At 34.4% G+C, this 27,605-nt stretch overlaps 1 protein-coding gene across 1 annotated transcript in view; it reads right to left on the bottom strand.

Moving 5' to 3' along the window:
• Positions 1–27,605, bottom strand: part of PKHD1L1 (PKHD1 like 1) — a 210,346-nt gene that overhangs the window by 166,764 nt on the left and 15,977 nt on the right. The window contains exons 3-13 of the mRNA XM_007488230.2: positions 23,962–24,106; positions 22,358–22,466; positions 18,075–18,132; positions 17,850–17,943; positions 11,435–11,488; positions 10,727–10,800; positions 10,152–10,194; positions 5,559–5,629; positions 4,448–4,558; positions 2,183–2,272; positions 781–1,049 (exon numbers count right to left, since the gene is read on the bottom strand). Coding sequence (XP_007488292.1) covers positions 781–1,049; positions 2,183–2,272; positions 4,448–4,558; positions 5,559–5,629; positions 10,152–10,194; positions 10,727–10,800; positions 11,435–11,488; positions 17,850–17,943; positions 18,075–18,132; positions 22,358–22,466; positions 23,962–24,106 — 1,118 coding nt within the window. The remainder of the gene's footprint in view (positions 1–780; positions 1,050–2,182; positions 2,273–4,447; positions 4,559–5,558; positions 5,630–10,151; positions 10,195–10,726; positions 10,801–11,434; positions 11,489–17,849; positions 17,944–18,074; positions 18,133–22,357; positions 22,467–23,961; positions 24,107–27,605) is intronic.

Raw genomic sequence — 27,605 nt, forward strand, 5'->3', positions numbered from 1 at the left:
CCTTCCTGTCATGGTTTTGGTGGAGCAGGGATTTTGAGCAGGTAGAAAAACTTAGTCACGTGGTTCTATTTTGTCAGATAATAAACTTTATAAAAATAATACTTTAATTATTGGACATTGATTTTAAATCCTACACCCCCTACAAGCTTCTTTAACCAGTTCATGGGTTGCTGTGGTCCAAAATTTCATCACTTCCTAATCCATCCCACACTGGGTCTTTGTATGACATATAGTCTACGTACATCACAGAAGCGTCTCCAGGTTAAGATTTATTTGCACCCCTGGTCCCCTCCATCCTGAGACAGGGATCCCGAGTAGAACCTCTGCTGAGGATTGTAGAAAGAGCTAAAAGAAAAACCCACTCCTTTGATCCTTTTAAAGTTTTATTTAACCAAAGGGCAGCAGAAATGAACTAATCACTTCCACTACTATCCACATTCACTACCCTCATTCCTAGAAAGAGTGGGAGCCCACCTAGGCACGGGATTGGTCCTTATATAGACCAATCCCATGCCCAGAAGTAGGGAGGCGTGGCCCCTCCCTAGCACAGGATTGGTCTAACTCAGGATCAATCCCACGCTAGGAAGTAGGGGGTGTGGTCCATCCTCCAGCAAGGGATTGGTCTATTCAAGACTAATCCCACATCAGGAAGTAGGAGGGACCTCAGCTAAATTGGGGAATGCAGTCCCCAGCCAGGATAAAGTTTTAAACCTACAGGATGAAGGCTGATACATTGCCTTGGGGAGGGTCAAAGACTAGCACCTGCTGTGGCTTTCCTACCTTGTCTTCTGGATTTCCCGTGGGGCTGAAGTACACAGCATACCGGTCATCACCTTTAATGTAGAATCTGAAGCCATCAGAGTCTGGGGCCACCAGAAAGCCACTGAATCGGGCCACAAACATGTCTTGCTCCATAGGCCAAGCGTAGGAAGCTGTGTCAACCCAAGTGTCCCCCATGTATCCTGGGGTGCTTTCGTTATACCCTAAGATTTCTTCAAGATGAGTAGGGCGGCTATTATTCCACACTTCAAGCTTTAAGCCTCTGCTACCTAAGCAGAATAAAAGAAACCAGTCTATATTGGATACTGTGTGAGCCAGGTTTCATGCAGTCTTGCAGAGGCTACAACTGATTAATCCACATTTATACAGTATTTGTGAAGAGCCATGCATAGTTATGCATATAGCATATATATTATTATAACATTATAATAATATATAATATAAAGAATATATATTTATATGTATTATATATTATATTATATAAATATCATATCAATATACACAGAGAGGCTCATACATATATACACACAGGCATATGTGGTGAGCAGCAGCGAAAACAAAAGCAACTCTATTTTGTCTCCAGTTCTTCATTTTGCCCCTGCCCCATTGGTATTACAATCTTCACCCTGTCTGCAGCCTCCCTTCCAAAGGAAATGCCAAGTTCTGTCTTTTAGGGTCAGGTTAACAAAAGGTAGTAAACTTGATGCAGAGCATTTCCTCTTACTTCCTTCCAGCATCAGGCCTGTTCAGTCTTGGGGAGCCATTCTCCCTCTTCACCCCCTACCAATTTCCAGGAAAGGACCTCGCCCAATCTGAAGAAATCTTGTACCTAATTTGCCTCCTGAATAAAGTGAAAGCTCTCTATGCCTTGACCTTTTGTTCCTATTTTTACACACAGGCAGTTATAGGTAGTTTTTGTTGTTATTCTTCAGTCTTTCAGGTATGTCCAATTATTTGTGACCACATTTACCATCACTATCCAGGGGTTTTCATGGCAATAATAATGCCAGTTCCTACTCAGAGGATCCAATGGATTGAACCTTTTGTCCAGCAATCAAAAGTTAAGGGATTTGTCCAGAGTCCTAAGCCTAGGAAATGTCTGAAGCTAGATTTGAACCTGAAGCTATAGATAGTAGGGCCTTTGAAAAAGCATAGAATAACCTTTTGTGATCTTTTCTGAACTTTTATGATTGCCCATGAAGCAACCCAATGAAGCTCAGCTGCATCATTTCAAATGGTCAGTGTAGTTGATGCAGAAAATCTGCATGGAGAATTAGTGGGAAATTTTGCAGTGTTTAGTCACCAGTTGAAGAAAACATCAAAATTAGCTTTTATTGATAGAATGTGCTCCTCTCTGTCAATGTATAAATGGCAATGGCAGCTCTTTCTTATGACCTCTTACCTGGATATGTGGTTCTAAAGACACTAGGTCTGGGCGGTGTCTTACAATATATGTTATTTTCTGTGACTCTCAGTACCTCACAGTTCTGACCTACAGTGAATTAGAGAGCAGAAAACATAAAGTTATTGTTGAGTTTGTATAATGCAACCTCTACCTGCCAATCAAAAAGCTTTGTTTCACTGAAGAAGGTTCAAGTAGAATTCCTATAGTTGTAGAATTCAGAAAACAAATGGAGAAACTCTTTAAAAAAGTATTTAGAATATTTTCCATGTTTACATTATTCATGATTCCCCCAACCCCACTTTTCTCTCCCCTTTCCCAGAGCTGAAAAGCAATTCCACTGGGTTATACATGTATCATTGTTCAAAAACTATTTCCATGCTATTCATATTTGGAATAGAGTGATCTTTTAACATCAGAACCCTAATCATATCCTCATTGCACTATGTGATTGATCATATGCTTTTCTTCTGAATTTCTGTTCCCATACTTCTTTCTCTGGATGTGGATAACATTCTTTCTCATAAATTAATGGAGAAACTCTTGATCCAAATTATCTGAGATGAGGACAGAGTGGATTTCTGGTATATTCTCTTTATTCTTTAGAGTCAAATCATCAAGGTATTTAGATTGTCTTCTAAATTAAGCCAGGGTTCTTCCATATCTCATCTGACGATCTATTATATTTGTATTACATATCTCACTTTCCTATTTCTAGACTCTAAGGTCCTTGTGGGCTTACTAAGTTCGCTTAGTAACTAGCACAGTTTATTGTAAAAATGAAGTATTTAATATTTATTTTATATTAAATGAATTAATTTACATATACCCTCCAACAAATCATCCATATTTATCTCTCTTTTTCATGAACATCTATTAAAATTAATCTAAAACTGAAAATTTCAAAGTTCAAGGAAAGAATATACACTATAATTAATTCTTACTTAGGAGAATTATGCTTTACAATACATTTTATTTTTGAAACAAAAGGAAATTAACTTAATTTAATAAATAGAGATGTTTGGAAGAAAATATATTTGAGACTTCAGATTTTGTTCTTTAGAAAGAAGTTGATGATTAAGAAAAGCATCATGAGACAAAGAAAGAATGCTAGCTGAGAAGTCAAAGATTATGGATTTAGTTCCTGCTTCTTCTATTTACTACCTATCAGTGCAACTCTAAGAAAGGCACTTAAACACTCTGAACCTCAGTGTTCTCATTTGTAAAATAAAAATGCTGGTCTAAAGGCTGTTTAATGTCACTCCAACTCTGAATGTGATCCTAAGCAACTTTGTCTAGGGAGACATGTTTTAAGAATAAATTTTCCTTCCTGGAACGAATTTATAATAAAAATTAGTTTTTCCAGATGAAAAATAAAATAGACTGGCAAAAGTAGATATTTTCTTAAAAGAAAACAAATTCTATATTGCTTTTAATGTCAGTTTAATGAACTAGTGGCAAGAGGATACTGATAAAATATTCAAAAGATAATTTATTACCTTCAAATAAGATAGCTCCTATGTAATAAGATTCTTTCTCCCTCCCTTTGCTGTCTCCCCTTAACAACAGTTGGTCTTTTAGCAATGGGCAATAAAGGACCATGTGTCTCTATTGAGATAGAGCCTTTTCATTGTTAGCTCAGTTGGAACTTCTTGGTGCCAAATTGGTCTTTCTTGTAAAGGGGTTGGCACCTTGAAAGCAGACCACAAGATTCAGGATAGAATGCACATTACACAAAATGCAATATTGCCTCTAACTTTTAGGTAAAATTCAGTATCAGTCTATAAAGACTTAAAGAAGTATTTTATGGCTATTTATGGGGGGTCAATTGGTGTATGAGAGGCCTTCCTTATTCTCCTGACATCATGAGAAAATCAGAGTAGTATTCAAACCATCCACCTGTCATTCCTCATCTTTGCCAGGTGATAAGCCTATCTTCTTTTTCAATCATGCATTTTCTGATAACATTTTTATACCTACTTGGTTATATGTTACAGCCTGCTCACACAAAACACGCAGTTCCCCATTGCTTTCTATGTGATAGTCATTTTCATTTTTTCAGAGATTACTATGTTCCATGTCTGATAATGATATAATAAACACCATACTTTTGTCCATCTACTGCATGACATTTGGAAGGTATTGGTAAATTATTTGGGGTGGTAAATATTATTTTCTCTATTAATTTTCAAAAATAACCCTATGATTCTCTGTGATGATCATGAAATTTTGTTCAGAAACAATACTGGAAAGTTCTGAAAATACCTCCGATAATAACACGAACTGGGGAGTCAGTCTGATCAAAGAAATGTCCAGTTATGGTCAGTAACGTGCCACCTTGAAAGCTCCCTTGGGATGGTGAAATTTTTGTGACCTCTATGGGAAAAATACAAAAACATTAACATTTTAATATAGATTAAAACAGCCTTGGACATTAACAATTTCCCACCTCCTTCAGCTTTCTCTTCCCTATAAGTAGAGAGCTAGAAGGAAGAGCAATAAATTGTACCCAAAGCTTTTCTTTACAAAGGACAAGGTCTAGGCTTTCTAGCTCACTTTGTTTGAACTCTACTGAACATATTGCTCCCACTCTAGATACCCCTTGCTGTTCTTCCTCCCCCCCCCCAGTTTCCTTTTACATGTTGTCTTCCCTCATTGGGTCATAAACTCCTTGAAGACAGGGACTGTCTTTCTTTTTCTTATTTGTATCCCTAGCTTGTGGCACAATGCATACTACAAAGTAGGAATTTAGTAAATGTTTATTGAATTGAATCAAAATGTGCTTTTTGAATATTTTTAATGTCAGAGACATTAAAAATACTGATATCAGTAGAAAAAATTAGAAAATATCTTCAGGGCAATTTTGAAAGCAATACACTGAACTTATTAAATACTTAATGAGTGAAAACCTGAAGTTTCATGTGCCACCTCCTTTCTCTAGATGGGAATGCCCATTTTATTCCATGTTTGTTAAGAATGGAATAAAAATATAGATTACATATTGATTCATTAAATGTTTTTCTAATTTTGAAATTTGAATGAAGGAGGAGGAGGAGGAAGAAAATAAGAAGGAGGAGGAGAGAAGAAGACTGCTCATCACATCATTTACATACTTGTTAATTTGTTAGCTGATTGATTAATAGGAGTAAGAGAATGAATTTGAGCTTCCTGATGTGGTTGGGAATAATAAAGCAACTGATATCTTTTTTCCACATGACCAACAGTAAGCTTCCTGTAGGCAGGCCATATATTACTTCACACACTAAAGATTTTGATTGTTTTGTTTTTCATAAATGCCACTGGTTTTTATCTTCCTTGATTCTGTCACAGTACTACATGTATGTGTACATTAACTTGGAATAAAAAGGCTACATACCTGCATATGTCTGAAACATTGCAATTTTATTAAGAGAGGATATGAAATATGTTGATAACTGTGGAAAACTCCTGTAAAAGAAAATATAAGTTCCTTTAAAATTTACCTTCATTTTGGGGAAATGTAGGCTCTTACTTGAATGAGGAATAAATAATGATTGGGTTAATTTCTGGACTGATTTCAATACTTAGAAAAATACCAGGGCAAATGATAAAATTTTTTTCTAACATCTGGAAAAATGCAGAAGGTTAACTAATAATCAGCATGATTTTCAGATCAATAGAATTTCTTTCTAGTGATGATATAAATAAATGACAAGGTGACTTTTGCCTACCTTGGCTTTTTGTTGTTCAATTGTTTCAGTCATATCTGACTCTCCAAGACCCCATCTGTGGTTTTCTCAGCAAAGATTATGGAGTAGTTTGACATTTCCTTTTTAAATTCATTTGACAAATAAGGAAACTGAGGCAAATAGTGTTACGTGACTTGCCCAGGGTCACACAGCTAGCAAGTGTCTGAGGCTAAATTTAAACTCAAGTATTTCTTCCACTCTGCCACCTGGCTGCCTCATGCTTTGTTTCTTTTGCTCCTTCATAATTTAATCTTTTTATTGTTTCATAGAGAAACAATTCTACTTCTTTTCTTTTTTTCTTCAAGCTTCCCATACTTTCCCTCTTTTATTTTCCTTGCTTAGGACTTTGTCTCATACTTTCCTGAGAAAATGGAGCCATTGCTATTTTCCTTCTTTACATCTTGGAATCCCTTGATACCATCCCTTCATTCTCTTCCAAGCTCTGAGAATCAGGTGGTTGTTTTCCTTGCAAAGGCTATCACTTTTATGGATTCACTTGATTTCGTTACCTCCTATCTTTTCCAGCAGATTTCCCTCTAATCATCAGACTCTCCATTTGACTAATTCCACACATATTGCCTGTAAATATGACCATGTTACTCTTCTTCTTAAGAAATTTTCATTAATTCCTCCGCAGAAACTAGCACCCTGTCTCTCTTTTTGCCACCCCCATTGTCATTCAGTCAAACTTCTCAATTAAACCATCTCTTCAGATAGTTTCAACTTCCTCTCCTTTCAATCACTTTTAAAACTTCTGAAATCTGGTTTCTGACTTCATCATTCAACTAAAATTGCTCTCTCCAAAGTTATAAACAAACTCTTTGTTGAAATTTGAAGGCCTTTTTCTTAGTGACTCTTCTTTACATCTCTGCAAAATCTGGCATTATTGACTACACTTCTTGGATATTCTCTGAATTTTCATAATGCTGCTCTTTCTTGGTTCTCCTCCTATTTGTCTGGTTGCTCATTTTCCTTCTCTTTTGCTGAATCATTATCTATATTATGCTTCCTAACTGTGTGTCTATCCCAAGATCCCAACTAGAGACCCCTTTTCTCCACTCTCTATTTTCTCTCATGACCTCATGAGCTTTCATGGGTCTTCTAAATTGTCTTCTCTGTATAGGTGACTCCCAGATCCATACATCTATGTGTCGTCTGTCTCATGAACTTCATTTCTATCATCACAATTGCCTATTTGACATCTTAAGCTGGATACTCCAAAAGCACCTCAAACATAACACATCCCAAACCAGAACTCATTATCTTTTCTCCAAACCTCATTCCTCTACTGAACTTCTCTTTTTTCTAGTGAGAGCCCTACCATCCTTCATGTAGGTCAGGATTGTGGAGTTGCTGTCCTCTTCAGTTCCTCCTTCTTACCCACTGTATCCAGTAAGTTTCCATTCATGCCATCTCTACTGTAACAATATCTCATGCATCTATCCCATTCTTTCTACCCACATAGCTACCACTTTAGTTCAGGCCATTATCACCCCTCATCTGAACTACTTTAAGAGCCTCCTGATTTGTTACCCTGCCTCATCTCACCTGGGTCCAGTCCATCTTTCGGTTGCTAGGCTGATATCCTAAAAGTACAAGTCTAATCATGTCAGCCCTATGTCTTTCTATCCCTAGTTGCTAGCCCAGGCCTGGCACATTCATGAATGATTCTGAAATGATTTTGATTGGTTGACTTTAAGGGGATTGTTTGATAAAGAATCTGCTTTAAGTGGGACCTTGTTTCATAGGTCCTTAGATTTGAAGTTAGAAGGAACCTTATAGGTCATTTAATTAAAAATTACCTTTTTACATTCAAGAAACTGTAGCCTAGAGAAGTTAAATAATTTGCCTAAGGTCACATACATAGGAAGGAGCTGAGTTAGGATTCAAATCTGCTGTTACTATACTCTAAGCTTTCAAATATTTGGAAGATTACTACAAGATTCTTAAGCTTCTTTAGGTATAGAAGAAAACAAATAGGTTTTGATTACTAGCAAGAAATACTTATCTAAGGAAGACTTCTTCCAATATAAAAAGGATATATATTTTTAAAAATCTCTTTTCCACTAAGTGGAAACTTCTTCCCAGGGAATTTTTTCCTTTTTTAATTGTCATGCAAAACATACTTCCATATTGGTCAATGTTGTAAAAGCACACTCATACCCAACCAAGATAACTCCAACAATTTTCTCTGAAGGCGGATACTATTCCCCACCATAAGTCTTTCAAGAGCGTCCCAGATCATTTTATTGTTGAGAGTAGCCAAGTTTCCACAAATAATCATCGCCCAATATTGGTGTTATTGTGTACAGTGTTCTCACAGTTCTGCTTATTTCATTTTGTATCCGTTCCCACAGATCTTTCCAGCTTTTTCTGAAATCATCCTGTTTATTATTTCTTGTAGCACAATAGTATTCCATTAGCAACATGTACCACAATTTATTCAGCCATTCCCCAATTGATATATATCTCCTCAATTTCCAATTCTTTGCCACCACAAAAAGAGCAGTTATAAATATTTTTTGTACAAATGGGTCCTTTCCCCCTCTTTCTCAGGGAATTTTAAAAGCATGATCCAGTTGCCATTTAAAAAATGTTTATTAATCCTACTTAAAGAAAGGAGCCAAAATATTTGAGTATCTCTCATTTAGCATTTTTTACCTACTACCTTGATTTTTTAGTGATCAGTTCATGTTTATATGGTGTAAAAAGAGCCCTGAACCAAAAGAAAAAATGTAAATTCTAGTCTCAGCTCTGGAATTGCCTAGTTTTGTAATTTTAGTAAACTTTCTACTCCTGAGCATCTTCCTTCATATTCCCCGATACATAAAAAACCAGGAAAAGGAATTGACATAATTCTTGCTCACTAATTCCCCTTTTGAAGTCTTCAGTGTGCCACTATTACTCATCAACCATCTCCTGTTCTTTCAAGTTTACTCCCTCCTATTCATATACTTTCTGTTATACTCTGTAGGTCTCCAGATCACCCTTTTCCCTCACGAATTGGTTCAGTACTTGCCTTACAGTCTTTTTCTCTACCTTATCTCTGGTCTCTTTTTATATTTTAACCTCCAAGTTTCTCAAACGTAACAACTCCCATGACCTCTGCCAACAGTCTATTTCAATCCTACAAAGTAGTTATCAAAACGCGTTAGACAAATACCTCTATTCAGTGGTACTAGGAGCTAGAATTCTTAGCTATTACTCTTATAAGTGAACACAAACATTGTGTACTTCCAAATATTCATGAGCTCTGAGATCATCAGCTCTGTGATGTTTTATAATTCTATGCCTGAAAAGCATGTTGAATTCATCAAATAGAAATATTTAGTTCATAATAATTTTGAATTCTTGAACTTCTTAGAATAGCAAGCAATTAGAAATTATCCTTAATTTATAAAAATTAAAATGACTAAAACTAGCCACCTCTTGAAACTTTGTGATTGACACAACTTAGAGGAATGGTTAGATTTCCTACAAAATTCACAGCCCATAAAACACATTTAGAATTTTTAACCGTATGCCACAACTTATTTTAGTATTGAGGTGGAATGCTACTGTGCTGTAAAAATTGACAAGCAGCTTAGTTTTGGGGAAAAATACATGGGAAGAACTGCATGAAACTATGATGAATAAAATGAGCAAAATCAAGAGAACATTATATACAGCAACAGAAATCTTATTTGAAGAATGACTTGGGCATGTCCAACCCCAGGGAACTGGTAAGTGGAAATAAGTTGAATATAGTTTTATAAATACCTTTTGTCAAGTATTAATGGAATGGAGAGGGAGAGAGGAAAGGAGTTCATTGAATATTTTAATTTACTAAATAAAAATATTTCTAGAAAAAATTTCCAACCATTTAAAAACAGATAACAGAAATTAATATCAAGTGATAATTTATTATAAGTATAGTATAGTACTTTGTTCTTAAAATTATTGAGTGCATTTAATCTTGTAGGTGCCTAATAATCATATGTAAGTAGAACCAGTAAAATTCAAAATTAAATTATAAAAATTATCACAAAATATTACATTGTGCCCCATATCTAGACAAACCAATTTTTTTTTCTCTTGGAAACGTTATGAGTAAATGCTGTTCCCATGTTTTATATTAAATTTTCTTTGGAGTGATACATGTTCTTACATTTTTAAACCATAATATAAATATAAATAATTATTAAATTTGCATTTCAAAGATAAATCCATTATGAAAGTTGTATTATAATGAAATGACTTACCTCCCATAATCACTATCTAAGATGAAACTGACATTGTGATGACCTGTCAACAAAAGTTAAATATTTAATCAAATTCTCCATCACTGTTCCTGCTTTATTCATGGAAGAAAATAGTTGTGTATTATCAAATTGATGAAAATATAATAGTAGAGAGAAGAAAATCTGAAAATAAAACTATTTTATGAAAGTACTAAATAAAGATGGAGAAACACATACATTAAAAATATGTGAAGTAAAAAAGATAGAATAAGAATCAGGAATAAAGGAAGAATGAAACCAAAAAACATTTTTAAAAAAGACTATCAGAAAAAAGAAATGGACAAAATAGTATAGAATTACAATGGGATAGACAAAGAATGAAGAAAATGTGGAAGTCTAATTATAACAATAAAATATGTGGGGAAAAAAGACAGATTGTGCATATTTAGGATTGAAAGGATGCCAAAGAGTGAAGGAGTGGTAAAGAAGTGAGAAGAATATATATATAGTTAGAAGAAAAACAAAAGACAGATTGAGATGATGCAAATACTTGGGGGCATTTAAGGAAAAGATGTGGAAAAATAACTAACACTTACCAATATAAGTTCCAGTCATTTTACAAATCATAGTGCCCATGTCACTATTTTGGTGGTCTAGTTTTAGACCATACCTAATAAAATGCATATGAAAACAAATATTAACTGAAGCAGCATCTCCTCAAATTAATCATTAATATCAAATTATATCAAAAGGATTATAGGTCAAATTATAGTAAAATATAATTTATATAAAATTAAAATATCCCTTGGTTCCAGTTGAGGATCTACACATTCAAGTAATATTTAATATAATGAAATCCCTAAATCATAATATAATAATATGAATGTCTCTAAAAGTTAGTTACAAAGAAATTGTTTTATTTTGAAAGTACTTTCAAAAGACTTTGAAAGTCAAAATGTTTCATTCCAAAATAGCATTTTCATATTATTTATATGAAAAATAAAATTATACATTTGTGCATATAATATAAAAATATTCACTAAAAGGGGAACAATTCTTTATATGGTTTTCAATGCAATAATTTACTGGGTAATAGTTCATGTTTTACTGATCTCAGATTTGTCTGTATAATCTACATACATCTAGTTCTACATAAACTGACTCTCATCTACTTACAAATACTAAATATAAAGTACTAAGCCAGCTTTGTGAAATGTTAAAAATTCTTTTCTCAATTATAAACATTGTCTACATTTAGAATTATTAAGGCTTTCATTTTAAGAAACAATCATTTTTTTACTTACAAATTATCTGATTGAGGTATGAGAAGTTCACAGGGCATGCCTCCAACATAAACTCTAAACATTTTTTTTTGATTGGGAAAAAAAGAACAAGTTTAATCTGAGAAATTGTACCAATTGACAATTCTCCTTGTATTCACCACCTTTGTAAACCTCCTCTTGTTATTTTCTGCATTATCTTCCATAAGGATTTTGGACTCTTCCTTCCTATCTCACTTACTGGAAGTCACAGAACCATGCTGATTGAGTCCCCTACACATTTGTTATCTTAATCTATAGCAGGTCCTCAGTGCTGCAAAGCAGTCCTTTTATGCATAGCTAATTATTTCCCTATTGCGCTTTTTGCAGAGAATGTTCAAAATATCTCTTTTATCCTCAATTCTCTTGTGCTATTTTTCTTCCTTTCTCATCAGCAAAGGGCCAAGCCTCATACCTTACAAAGAAAATTATGGCCATTTGCTACAAACTCCCTCATCTACTGTCTTTTAAAGTTCACAAATGCTAAAATAAAATGGTACATCATTCTTTCTTCCTTTATTACAATCTCTGATGAAGAGGTGACTCTATTTACATGTGTCTTAGATTCCAACCTCCCTCATTTCTTCTGGCAGATTATTACCCAATCATTGTCCTTTCTTCCAATTTTCAGTCTCTTCATATCTACTGATTTTCTCCATCGCCTACAAACTTAAACAGGTTTCCTTCACACTTAAAAACAAAACAAAACAAAAACAACCATACTTGGCCCCACCATCTCTTCAATTTATCATCCTATGTTTCTTAGCCTTTTCATAATCAAACTCCTAGAAAACATACTCTTCTCACTCTAGTTACTTCCATGATCTCTCTTCTCACTTCTCAAATCTTTGTCATATGTTCTCTGACTTTACCATCCAACTATATCTATTCTATTTAAAGTTACTAGCAATCTCTTAATGGCCAAATCTGACTTTTTCTTAATTTCCCTTCTTGACCCATCTACAGCATTTGACATTAATGATTATCTTTACTGTCTATTCTCCCAAATTTGGGCTTTTGTGACATTGTTCCTAACTGTCTGACTAGTTCTTTTAACTTTCCTTTGCTAGATCACCATGAGTGTACTGGAAGTCTTTGTTGTAGGCTTTCTCTTCACAGAATCTGAAATTAGGAAGGAACTTTAGAGACAGCCCATACCCAAAAGGAATCCACATTAGAATGTGCTTGATAAAAGTTCAATTAATCTTTGCTTGAAGACTTCTGAGGAGGATAAATCTACTACTTCTTTAGGCAATTCATTCCAGTTTTGTATTGTATTGATGTTTACCAAGTTTTTCTCTGATTGTAAATCTGAATTTGTTTCTGGCTCTGCCTTCTTTGGACAAACACATCAAATATAATCCTTCCTTCATATAACAGCTTTTCAAATATTTGAAGAGAACTATCTTGTTTCCCTGGATATCCTCTTCTTCAAGCTAAACATGCCCACTTTTTGCAACTTTAAAATAAGCATGAACTTTAAACCACTCCCCATCCTAGCTGCCCATTTCTGGATATTCTCTATTTTATTAATGCTCTTTTTAAAGTATGGTGCCCAAGTCTAAACATAATAAACAGGCAATATTTGACAAAGGTGGGCTACAGTGAAACTATCACTTCTCCTTACTGGAAGTCATCTCCATTATAAGGCAGACCAAAATCACACGACGATTTTTTGGCTGCTACATCAGTTTGCCAACTCAAATTGAACTTGCAATCTGTTGAAATTCCAAGATTTTTTTCCAGAGAAACTCCATACCTTCCCCCATCTTATATTTATAAAGTTCAATTTTTTGGTACCTCAATACAAAATTTTACATTTATTCCTACTGAATTTCATCTTATTAGATTTAGCTCAATGTTCTAGTTCTGACATCCACAGTGTTAGCTACCTCTCCCAGATATCTTTGTAATTTGATGAACATTCCATCTATGCATTTTATCTAAGTATTGTTTAAAATGCTAAAATCACAGGGCCAAGGATATATCCCTATATACTCCACTGAAGATCTACCATGTTCACATTGAACCATTAATGATCACTCTTTGAGTCTGATCATTTAACTAGTTTTGAATCTGATCACTTTAATATATTATCAGTCTCTCTCCATCATCTATACAAGAATGCTCTGAGTTTATTAGAAGATGTGTTAAAAATCTAAATAAACAATATTCATATAATTTTCCTCATCAGAGTTTAGTAATTCTCTATTTTTAAAAGAAATTTTGTTAGTCTGGCATGATTTGTTGTTGATGAAGCCATTTGGCTCCATGGTTTCCATAATCCATCCTAGAATATTTCTAGGTATTAAAGTCAGGTTCACTGGCTTATGGTTTTTATACCATTCTCTTCTCTTTTTTTGAAAACTGGGATGACACATGCCAATCTTTAATCTTTTGATATCTAGTACATTTTCCAGATTCTTTTAATTATCAACCATTAATGGCTCAACAATCACATTTGCTAATTCTTTCAAGAGCTGGAGATATTTAGGCCAGATGACTTGAATTCAACATTTCCACCAATGTGCTCTAGAACTGTCTCCTATTTTGTCTTGGGTACCAACTTTATGATAGGCATTTCCTCCAGCCCCCTTCATTTCCAGCATAAGGGTTATTATTATCTTTGATAAAAAAATGTAAACAGAGCAAAAACTAATTAACTTTGGCATTTCTTTTTTTTGTCAGTTATTATACCATTCAATCCATCCCATACAAAGCCCCTATTCCTTTTTTGACTTTTATTTTTCTCCTAATATAACTTTTAAAAATCTGACAGGTTTTTACAAATTCTTATGTGATGTTTCTCAAAAATTCCTCTTTCTTTGTCTATTTACCTCCATTACCCATCTCACCATAAATTTCTCTTCTACTCTCATTACCAATATTTTTAAGCCATTCTAATTCTATACCCCTATATAAAAAATAATGAGATATTTCAATGTCTTGCTCTTAATTACTTAAAGACAAATTGAAATAAACACATGAGTATAAAGCAGTGGTTCTCAACCTTTCTAATGCCGTGACCCCGCAATACATTTCCTCATGTTGCAGTGACCCCAAACCAAAAAAATTATTTTGGGGGCTACTTCAAAACTGTAATTTTGCTATGGAATGTAAATACCTGATATGCATTATGTATTCTCATTGCTACAAATTGAGAGCTTGAGAACTGTTGTTATAAAGGTAAATTCCTTGTGATCTATGATACATTTTTCTCTGTATTTCCACGATTTCAATAAATTTCAATAAAATTCCTCAGCCTCTCAACAATTTCTAACCTCCTTTCTCTGATTAAAATAACCATCACTCTTCTGATTTCTATACTCCATGTTCCTATTCAGAAAACCACAACCAAATAAACTTCTACTCTTTCTTGCAATTCTCTATTCAGGTCCAAGAGATATAGATTAAGTTATTACCAGTTATCATCAAAGTTATTTGGAAATCATTCTAATATTATAATAATAATCTGAATGAGCATAATTGCATTTAGGAGCTAGAAGAAATATTAGAAATAATTTAGTCCATGAATTTTATAGTTTTATATCATCATAATCTCATTTTTATCACTTTTTAAGATTCAGATAGAAAAAGTCTCAGAACAAATCATTATCCTGCTAACTTATATTCTTTTACATTCAAAGTTTTCTTCTGCTTGTTGTTTTTCAGTGATATTAGCTCTTTATGATAATGTATGCATACTCTGTATAAAGTACATAAATATGAATATGTTCTATATTTGGATGGCTTACTTATGTTGATGATGATACTTGATGATGCTCTTTTGTTAGTATATATATGATATTTTCTGTCAATAAAGACAGAACAAAGTGTAGACATCATTGCAGAATAAGGGCAGGGAATCACCTGAGATCTCCCAAATATTTATAGCAGTTCTTTTAGTGGTGAAAAAGAATTGGAAACTGAGTTATTGCCCATTAATTAGGGAATGGCTAAACGAGTTGTGGTGTATGATTGTGATGGAGTACTACTGTGACAATGACAAGCAGGATGCTTTCAGAAAAACCCTGAAAAATTTACAAGAATGGATGAAAAGTGGAGTTATCAGAGTCAAATGAACACTGAACACAATTAACAGCAATACTGTGTGATGATCAACTGTGAATGTCTTGGCTATTTTCAGCAATACAATGATACAAGACAACATTAAAGGTGTTATGATGAAAAATGCTCTCCACCTTTAGACAAAGAACTGATAGAATTTGAATGCAGATTGACGCACCCTTTTCCTGTGTTTTTTTTTTAAAGGGGGAGAAGTCCATGTTTTCTTTTATAGCATGACTAATATAGAAATATGTTTTGTTTGACTACATGTGTGTAAACTATATAAAATTACTTGCTTCTCAATCAGGAAGGGAGAGGATGGAAGGAGGGAAGGAATTTAGAATTTGTGATTGAAAAAAATGAAGTATTTTTAAAAAGAAAGCTATTCATAATGATATTATATATAATAATAATAAATATAGTATTATAATAATATCAATACTATATGATGATCAACTGTGAATGACTTAACTATTATAAACAAGGAAAGGATTCAGGATCACTCTAAAGGACTCAAGATAAAACAGGATATCCACTATCACAGAAGGAATAGATGGAGTCCAAATGCAGATTCTTTACTTTATTTCCTCTGTGAAATTTTCTCTAGTCTAAGCAATATACATCTTGTTTCACATTGTCAACAGGTATGGTAATATATATACAATCTATATCATATTACCTGCCTTCTTGGGGATGGGGAAGGAGTGGTAAGGGGGGGGAAATGAGAGATTTTTGAACATAGCTAATATGAGATTTTGTTTCTCTTAAATAAGCATATTTATCATAATTTATTATATATTTATAACAAAATATATTATATGTATTGTGTTATGTTCTACATTAAGTTATATTTTATATAGAAAATAAAAGAAATGATAACAAAAAATAAAAAGAAAGAAGGGTCAGATTTATTTCAGAGAGGAAGTTGATAATATGCAATGCTAGGTTAATTCCCATTGTGAAGCATCTGAGCTAATAATTATGGAATTAGCTAATACCTAATATAATTATGTAATAATTATAATAATAATAGATAATAAATAATTAGCCAGTCCCTTTGCTTTCAAATTTTGCAGAGTGATTCCCTTAATGTAAACATTCTGCCATTAATCATTAATTATGCACAAGCTTTCTATTTCTAGTTTGATTCCATTTGAATTATCATTTTGTTGGACTTCTTTGACTACATACATAACCACAAATATCCAAATCCTCCTTTTTTTGAGGGGTTCTTATATATATATATTCATTAGTATTATTTTTATAATTACAAATATGATTTTGATTGCTGTTGCTCTATGTAAAAAGCACTGGACCAAGCCATTGTTCTATCATTTACTAGCAATGTGACCTTGGGTGAGAAATTTAACTTCCTTTAATTCCTGGCTATCTCATCTGTAAAATAAAAAGACTAGACTAAATGATAATTAAAATTTTTTCCTAATCTATGATAGCATGATTCATCATCATTATTACTTCCCATTCAATGCTGTCTGATATGTGTGATAAGTAAAGGGGGGGCAACAAAAAGGATTTCCACCAAAAAAGGAAAATGACAAAGCAGAGTGCAATGAGAACAAGTGCAAGACAAACTTTGTCACAATTTACAATGGACTTGTGTCAAAATAATTTTTTTAAAAAAGGAATCAGGACCAAATCCATAATAATAAATTTTGTTGAAAACAAAGTCCTTTTAAATCCCCTGTTGGCTCTTAAATGTATTATATTATATGGTGACATATGACAGATAATGTCATATATAATAACATAGTATAATGATTATTAGAGGTAACAAAGTATAGAGGAAAGAGTCCTAAACTAGGAATCCTGAGACCCTGACACTGACACTTAGTCACGTGACCTTATAATAGTTAGTTTCTCTGATTAGAGTAATCTTATCTGTAAAATGCACAGGCTAGATAATTTCTATGGTCTTTTTCAGCTCTCAAATGTAATTATACTAACTCCAGTTATTGCCATGATACTGGTTTGGTTCCAAGTGACTTTGATTAATCTCACTTTTATTTTCCCTAGTAGAGACAGATGGAGCTAACTCAGAAAATGAGGACAACTGGCCAGAGGCCCAAAGTCAATTGCATATATCTCACGAGCTCTCTATTTTCATTTCTGCAGTGTTGCTGGAGTTCATGGTCACGTTCCTCTATATGGCAGCACTTTGATAACAGAACAAATTTAACTACAAGGTACCTTGGCAATCATTTAATTCAGTCTCTTCATGTTGCAGACATATTTGATAGCATTATACACAGTATTGATGGAAAGTTCCATCTTGTCTGTTAGCTAAATGAATGTTGCTAGATAAATTGAATACCTCAAAATCCTAACATTTTTTCCATTTGAGCTCAAAGCAGTGTTACTTCCATAGACATCTGTGAAGATCCTGCCTTGGATTGTTATTATTGAGCCTAGAAATAGAGGGATAAAGTGATATTGGTTAAGTAAAATGTAGTTTAAATGTATGTTAGGCTATAATACAAAATGGAATATCACAAGATTATAGATGAAATGGAGTTATTTGAGTTGATTTATAACTGACCTGGTAATCCAGTCAAAGGTGTGATGTTCCTTATTGTTGGGGTTCTGAAATTTTTAGTCTGTAAAGAAAGAATACATATTAAGCAATCTATCTTTGGCACTCCCTAAACATTATGTATTCCTATTTGTGGATAAAACTAATCTGTACCATGCAAACTGTCCAGATACTTTAATTTTAATGAAATATGCATATAAGTTGAAATGTCAATTTGAAGTAATTATCCTGATAATTCTAACCCTTTGAATGTCAATTATTATTTAAGACCACATGTGATTTGAAAGTTAAAACTGAGTTCTCTATTTTGTGTTCTGTGCATACAGAGACATAGTTTCCTTGAAACCCAAGGCCTGAGAATGCCACCAATTTTGTCCTGCCATTAATATTCAACCACCTCACCTCCATTTAAGTTCATTTAATCCAGTTTAGCACAGTAAAAAAATGCAGTGGTTATGGAGTGTGATCATCTAGGTCCAAATCCCACCTCTAACGTTTACCAACTGCATGTCTTAGACAAATCACCTAATCTCCCTAATCCTCAATTTGCTCAACTGTAAAATGAGGGGATTGGACTAGATGGTCTATAATAAACTAGATTACCTCATTTACATCTGAGGATATATGTGATCCTCTCCCAATTCTCATTTTTGTCATTTATCTCTCTATAAGATACCCTCCTACTTATGTTAATGCTTCAGAATCTATTATTCCATATAATAAATGCTTAACTCGGTGGTTTTTCTATACCAACTGACAATATTGGCTATTTCCCACTTCTTGAAAACTTTTCCATCCATTTCACTTTGTGATACTTCTCTCTTACTTTTCCTTCAATCTCTTTGAAAACTCTGTTATGTTCTCCTTCCTTGATGCTTGCTACATCTTGTCCTATCACCCCCCAAAAGGTGGTAACTCCCTAAGGCTCTCTCCTGAGTTCTCCTTTTCTTCTCTTTCTACCCTCTCTCAGTGGTCTTATCTATTTCAAAGGTTTACATTTTCACTTTCATGCATATGATTCTCAGAGCTATATGTCCAGAGTCAATTTCTCCTTAGAGCTCCTGTCTTAAATTTTCACACATGCTGAGATTTTCCTTGATGTTCTGGATTCAAGATTCATTATATCCCAAATTTACCTCATTTTCTCCATCAAAATCTAACTCTCTTAAATTTCCCATTTCTGTTGATGGTATTACTGTCCTTGTGGAAATCTACACACCAACATTTGAAATCCTCTTTGACCTATCTAGAGCTTCATTCTTTCTATTCAGTCAATATCTCTCACATCTGTGTCATCCATCCTACCACAGCTACTACTTCTATTCAGGCTCTAATTACTTCTTTTTTGTAAGTTTATTTATTTATTTAAATTAGACTATTTTCCCATGGTTACATGATTTTCCCTCCCCTGCTCCCACTCTCCCTCCCATAGCCAACCTGATTGTTACTTCATACTTAGCTTCCTCACTAATCTTTCTGCTTCCAAATTCTTTCTTCAATTCACTCTTTATGCTGCTGCTAAAGTAATCTTTCTAATATACACATGGGATCATACCCCTCCACCATGCAAAAACATTCACTATATTCTTATTGACAAAAGGGTACAATAAAAACTCTTTATTCTGACATTCAAAGCCAGCCATAGTTTGGTTTTCACTTAGCTGTCTCATTCTAATGTTAGACTACTCTCCAAGGCTTGACATTTCAAATTATACTAGTAATCATTCTCTGATCTCATACTGCCCTCTATTGGTTCTCAGCTTTTCCACAGACCATCCCCTATGATTTGGAACAGATCTTTATTGAAATTATTTTCTAGGCTCACTTTAGGTGTTACTACGATCCTTCCCTGATTTCCCAGATAAAAATGGCTCCTTTTCCCCTAAATATGACAAACTTCCCTGCATAAATCTTTTTTGTGTACTATTTATTCCTTTTTTAACTTATATTAGCATTTCATCTTTGGTTATACTTGCATTCTCTAAAGCCATGGACAGCATCTCCTGATTAACCTGGAAATATGAACTTTGAGGAACTATGCCAGATAAGAAGATCAGATATGGGCAAATGCCTTGGTTTTCAAAAAGGGGAAAATATGGAACCTAAAATGTAAACTAGTGAGTTGATGTCAATTTCCAACCCATATTTTTGAGCATTTAGGAAGAGAATGATAATCAAACTAGAAGAAAGTACAGATTCCTTAAAAATAGAATGCTTTCAACAACTGATCAATTAATCAATGACATTTATTAAAAGTCTATTCACCAATCACTATGCCTGGGCCTAGAAAACAAAAAAGACAAAATTAAGTTGCTTCTGCCCTCAAGGAGGAAAACAAATCTAAATAAACAAATACAACAAAATACAAAGTAATTTGGAGATGAGGGTAGTAGAAGTTGGGAGAGGGCATGAGAAGACTATGACAAATTTGTTAAATCTTTTTAAAGAGAAATTATTCCAGCAAAATATTAAAAAGCTAAGAAATTTTTCCTATTTGTTGGTCCAGCAAAAAACAGCAATTTATACAAGTTTTGAAACAGAATTATTTATAATAGTAAATCATCATATATAATCTAAATGCCTAACAACTTGGCAATATCTGAGCAAACTATGAGGTCAATATGATAGACAGCTTTTTTTTTTTTTAAACCCTTACCTTCCGTCTTGGAGTCAATACTGTGTATTGGCTCCAAGGCAGAAGAGTGGTAAGGGTTAGGCAATGGGGGTCAAGTGACTTGCCCAGGGTCACACAGCTGGGAAGTGGCTGAGGCCAGATTTGAACCTAGGACCTCCCGAATAGACAGCTTTTTTTGGCTAAGCTATGTTTTCAATGATAAAGGCAATGGATAAGGACCTTACTTCATTTATGAGTACCTACTATGTATATAACTCACAATTTTAAAGAGTTGCCTCAGATGAAATGTTGTATCATTATAAAAGAGGATCTAGACACAAACTATAAATATGTCTTTTTGTCTGTTTATTTTTATGAAATGGATTTCCCCCCCTTTCTGGAGCAGTAGTGCTGTGATATGAAGAGTATTAGCTATGGAGTCAGAGGACATAAGCTCAAAGTCCATCTCTGACACTCACTACCTGTGTGAATTTGGACAGGTCACTTGACCTCTCTGAGCCTTAGTTTACAAATTAATAAAATGAGAGGGTCTCAGAGATATGTTCAAGACTGTAGCTATGATTCTGTAACATAGCAAAGAAATACTCCATGAGAAAACTCTACCAAATTCAGATTCTCAACTATTTTTTAATATTTCACAATAATTGCAATTAATTACAATATAAATTGCATTTGCAGTCTTAGAGATTTGTCCAAGGCACTAAGAGCTAAAGTGAATGACCCAGAATCACAGAGACTGTATAAATGAGAAAATGAACCCAGGTCTTCTTGATTCTGGCTACTATGCCACACAGTATCTTGGGAAATAATTAAACAAATATTAAATTTTAAAAGGAAAATACATGATACTGTGGTAATCACAACTAGGGGAAATTTTATTATATTAACAAAGGCTGGAAGAGAATAGATAGCAAAGAAAAACACCATGTTAAGAATTCTTTTCATTTACATTTCCTAAACAGATCAATAATGGACAAAAAAGGAGAGGTCCTTTAAGTATTCAGTTAATTACAAAATGATGACTTCAAACTGAAGATCTGGAAGTATAAATACTTACTAGGGGCTTGCCACATAGCCCAAGTTAAATTTCCTAAAGCACCCAAAGTCCACAAGACTTGATTGGCCCAAAAGACTAGATAAGATATCCAGCCTCTCTTATGGCTTCTCAGTCACTTAGGGGATAAAAAGCTTCCCCATGAGGAGTCAGAGACCTTCAAATTTGAGGGAAATATCACTGCTATGACTTTATACACCTTTCTGATCCCTGTGTTTTCTCCATTTGGATATGAACTGGGCTATGGCTACCTGAATGATGGCTCTATATTTTTTTGAATAGTCATTAGTGTTCCTATTAAGTAAACTTCCTTTCTGTTAACTTTTTTTAAACATAGCTTTATTTTGGCCTATTCATAAAAGCAATGATTAAGAGTATAACCCTATAAGTACCTCTAATTTTTGTAAAAAATGTTATGAAGAGATAATAATAGTTCATATTTACATGAGTCCTTACATTTGACAAAATACTCTCTCCTAATTGTAACACTCTATAATGTTTTTTAATGAAAATGAGGCCTTCATTTGTTAGTATTTTAAACATGATTTACTCACTCTGTTACTCATCTTATTAAAAAAGAAGAGAGAGATATCTACACACCTGGAAGCTACATGCCCAATTGTTGATATGGCCTCTGCAGATATTATCGTTCTTGACAGCAACTCCATCCACACTGACTTTAACTGAATAAGTATCTTCAGGCATTGCTCTAAAAAATGAATTGCAATCATATATAGTTTTAAACTTAACATATAATATCAATAAAATAATCCTTCCTAGATCTAAATAATATTTCCTAAAAATATAAATAAATTCCCAATCTTTTCAAATCCATTAGCATATTGATGGCAAACACATCTCTCCAATCTTGTTTTAGTGCTACAAGTTCAAATTGAGGCCAAACTCATGCTATTAATCCATTTTGTCTGTTATGTAGTTGTATTTATGTGACTATTAAGCCAAAATGGTCATTGACCATGTATTTCATATTGAAGCTAATATGCACAAAATGATAAAGTAAATTATGCTTATTGATCATGTAAACATTTACAAGCCCTTTATGCAATGGGATAAACATGTGATTCCCTCTATTCTATAGGATGCTGGATCTTTCTGGGGACCACAGGGCCTCTGGCCCTAGAGCTAAAAGACTTGCCACTTTGGTATGACACAGCAATTCCTTTTTCACTGTAATAGTAGTGGAAGTAGGATAATGTGTTTTTTTTTTAAGTCATTAAACCAGAGAAAGCCACCAATTCAGTAGATTTTAATGGGAAAGACAAACTTTGTTAGCTCTCTCTCCTTTATTCTACCTTTTGGAATGTTTTAAATGAAACTTGTCTTTGAGATTTCTTGTATGTGTGTGTTAGAGAAAGAGGAGGAGTACGGCATCTCTTGCCCAGTTTCCTAGAACAGCTATCCACATAAGGCTGCAAGATAAGTGTGATCCTGGGTCTTGAGCTCCTGATTGCCTCTTCCTTCTTCCCAGTCTCTGAGAGCCACAAACATGTAAGGGCATATGCAATGTGCCTCAGGCTCTGCAGGATCTCATAAGATGAAGATCTCTGTCATTCTCCACCTTAATGTGAGTGAATTGGCAATTCCTATTCTCTTAATCCCCATGGTATAGATTTATTATCTGCTCAGAAAAGAAAAGTGACTTTCCCAAGGTGGTACACATAATAAGTAGCACAGACAAGATTCAGACCCAGGTCCTCTGTCATCCAGATCTCTTTTTGCTAACCCATATTCTGCCTTTATCATCTTCTCCTACCAGCACCCTACTCTGACCATCATTCTGAATATATTATAATTTATTACACCTGAGATTGAACAATATTCTTTATCTGAGGTTCTTAACATTTTTAATATTATGGATCCCCTCTTTTGACAGTCTTGTGAAGCCTATGGATCCTTGCTCAGAATAGTCTTTTTAAATGCATAAGATAAAATACAGGCGATAGCAAAAGAAAGCAATGATATTGAAATACTTTATCAAAATGTATTTTAAAACATAAAATAATAGACCTAGGGTTAAGAACATCTGTTCTCCATATTTACAATATTTAAAAATCATCATGACAATGTTAAATTGATGATAATGCCAATTATTAGATTGAAGTTTAGCCAACCTAGATAAAAGAAGTGATATTGTTTATTGCTATTTTAAAAGACTTTTTTAAAAGACTTTTAAAAAAATATACCTAGTATAGCAGGTTATGTGAGTTGAATGACTTGCATCTTTTTCAACATCACAAGGAATTGACCGAGTAGCAGAAACAAAGTGAACACTGTTCCCCAACAGCTCATTATCAACTCCATAATTAAACTGGTTTGCTTGAGCAAAGCCTGAAGGAGACATCAAAATGATTAATAATAAGTACATATTGCCAGAATTATAACAGTTGTCATTCAGTAACAAACTATTATATATGTATATATATTTATAACCATTTTTATTTTATTTTATTCAATTCAATAAACATTGAATGAGCACCTACTGTATACGAGGATCTGTACTAGCTACTCTGTATTCAAAGATGAAAGTAAATCTAGTTGTTTCTTGGCTTTAAGGTGATTACAATCTAGTGTGGAGGGTGGAAATAAAACACATACACAAATAAGTGTAATTAATACCAGGGAGAATGGGATAGAAGAAAGAGAAATCCAGATAAAGTACTCTAGGAAAACTGGAATAAGGAAGGAACATTTCATGTTGGGGAGATCAGGAAGGAGTTGATATCTTACCTAAGTCTTCAAGGAAGTAAAGAATGTCAGTAGGAAGAAGGGAGAACATTTCAAGACCGGAGGACAACCTGTACCAATGCATGGAAAGAGGAGACAGCAAGCGGAAGTTTATGTGAGCATAAAGAGGAGAGGAATCAAAATGGTGAAGATCTGAGGCATATGATAACTGGTTTAAGGAACTGGAAAAATTTAGTCTGAGAAAGAGAAGAATCAGGGTAGCATGACAGCTGACTTCAAGTATTTGAAGAGCAGTAATACACAGGTGGATCAGACTATTCTTTTGGCCTCAGAGGGAAGAACCAGGAGCAATGAGTGGAAGTTGCAAAATTTAGATAATTCCAGGAAAAAAAATTTTTTTTAACTTTTAGCTATCCAATAATGGAGTGAATCATCTTGGTAGGTTCCCTCATATTAGGCGTTCTTCAAGCAAAGTCTGTATCTTATCACGAGGATTAGTTTGGTATATGGATCAGACTAGAAGGCCACTAGGTCTTCTTTTAACCCTGAAATCTGTGGTTCTGTCAGATAGGGAACAAATTAGAAGTCTAATTTGAATGAAGCCTAGAACTCATGTAGAAGAACAATGTGAAATAAAGTTGGAAAGAACAGGAACAGGGACTGAACCTTTGGGGTTTTTTCAGTATATGGCATCCCTTCATGAGGAACCCCTTTCACTTATACTCTCTGAGGGATTCTTAGAATACTGAGGTGAGGTGACTTGCCCAGGGTCACATAGCTAGCAATATGTCAGAGGTGAGATTTGAACTCTGGTCTTCCTGGCTTCAAGGCTATCTATCCCCTTTGAAAAGACAAGATAGAAATAGATTATGGAATGCATTAGATACAAGCCTAATGCATTTATACTTTATCTTATGGACAACACTAAGAATTTTAAGCAGGGAAGTTATATGTTTGTACTTGTATATTGTGAGGATATTGTCCCTGTCCCTTTCAGCAATTTGGAATTTAAAGGAGGTTTCATAAATCAGTCAGGTCCGGGGTACATAAAACAATAGGTATTTATTATGGTGTGTCTTAATAATACTAGAATTTATATAGCACTTTAAAAATGGTCTCATTTGATCTTCCCAACAACTCTGACAGATAGGTACTTCAGAGAACTGGTGTCTGAGGCTAGATGGGAACTCAGATCCAGACTCTAGCTCCAGTGCTCTATTCATTGGAATACCTCCTCTCCTGTTTCAACTGACACATCAAAAGGATTGAAGCCCTCAGGATGAGGAATATAGAGGAGACGTGTAGGTAAGCCAAAGATACAAAAAAGAAGATTGTCAGAACCTCAAGCATAACGGCATCCCAGCCATGTCAGGAATAGGGAGAGACTAGAAACACCCAGTTTTGTTAACTCTCCATCAATCTTGGTTAAGGTGCCAGCTCTTCCACACTAGGATAGTTTGCCAGAGTCCTTCTGCCATGGAAACTTATGATGTAGCAAAATTCAATAGATTTCACAAAGTTCACTCAGTTGGTTCTAATTGGTTTCCTCCTTTTATAGACCAGGGAAAAGATATTAGGGATAAACAGGGGAAAGTAATATAAGTAAGAGACATAAATATTACAGAAGTTTCTAGAAAAGGGAAGAAAAGGAGATATTAGGCAAGAGGAAAGGGAGTAGTAGTAGAGGCAGCCTGTTAAAAGGAGGCTCAAAAAAGGAGAGATTTCATTAGAAAGGAATGAAAGCCATGCATGGGAGTAGCCTTGTTCAAATGCAGGAAGGATGGGGTGTAAAGTACAGGAAACAGCTAGTACAAAAGCCAAATTCTAAGAGTATGATAGATCATGTGAGGCACTCCCCACTTGGGACATGGGAGTATGTACTCCAAGGTAAGAATTCCAGAACTAAAAATTTCAAGTCCCTCAGAGCATGAGTCAGTAGCAAGGAAGATAGCAAAAAGACTGATGAGTATTAAGTAAACCATGAGGACATCTAGCTATAGTAAGGTACACAAATCCAAGAAATTTGAACTACCAGGGCTAGAGTTCAAGAGCTTATTCTAAAGTTTTGAACCTCTTAGGATCCAGTGTTGCCTCATCCTTTGGACTAGAGCCAAGGAGAAGTAGAGAAAAGTTGAAGAATGGAGGATAGGGTCTTGACATAACCTTAAGCTCAGCATAGTAAGAGAAAAAATATATGCTGGAAGAGGAAGGAATAATGATATAGAAAAGAGGGAAACATAGGAAACAGATACAATGTGAAAGGGATCAGAGATTAATAAAAGGATTGTTGGGTATCGGTGAGGACTTAGTTGAATCTATGTTGCATAAATTTGTAATCAACTACTTCACCATGGTTCATTGACTACTTGTAGCATCATTTCTAGCATTGAGGGGGTAGGAGTAAAGAAGGTATAATGTAGAAATTTCACAGCATTTAATAGCCTAATCACTTGCCTCCTCTGTTCAATCATTAATTGTCTAAGTGGAAGTATTTCTCAATGATTGCTAGCCCCTAGTGATTCTGAAACTGGGACTGCCATTATACAAAAACCTGGTTCTCCAACCCCAAATGCTTGTTGCTTTATTATCATATTTCTTATTCTATCTCCACACTCACTGTATTACTCCAGCTCTGACTGCCCCTTTCCATTATATTCTCTGAATTGCCTACTCCATAATAAGCTTAAATTCACCTTAACTTTCTTCCTTTTTCCTTCTTTCCAGCTTCTGGCACTGACTGAGATATGAATCTTTTCTGATGACCCTATTTTCTTAGAAACTATTTCTACCTTTGGTCATATTCCCTCTCAACTAACTATGTCAAGGGAAAAGGGAGAAAGTAAGAGTCACAAAGGAGAATTCCAGAGTTTGTGATCTTAGAGATGGCACATTTAGAGACACTTGTGTGTCAACACCCTGAACATGGTGGTGATAGAGATTAATGGAGGTGAGAATTCTGAAAAACTGGGAAGTCAGGATATTAGAAGGGTCATCAACAGGAACACTGACATCACCAGAATAATGGTAAGGGTTGGCATATGAGAGAGACCAAAAGTCAAGTGAATAAGTAATATATAAAGGAGGGAAAATGACCCAGGTCAGGACTAGCCAAGGATGATAAAACTGGAAAACATTCATTTAA

The sequence above is a fragment of the Monodelphis domestica genome, chromosome 3 (genome assembly GCF_027887165.1).
Source record: "Monodelphis domestica isolate mMonDom1 chromosome 3, mMonDom1.pri, whole genome shotgun sequence".
Taxonomy (NCBI): Eukaryota; Metazoa; Chordata; class Mammalia; order Didelphimorphia; family Didelphidae; genus Monodelphis; species Monodelphis domestica.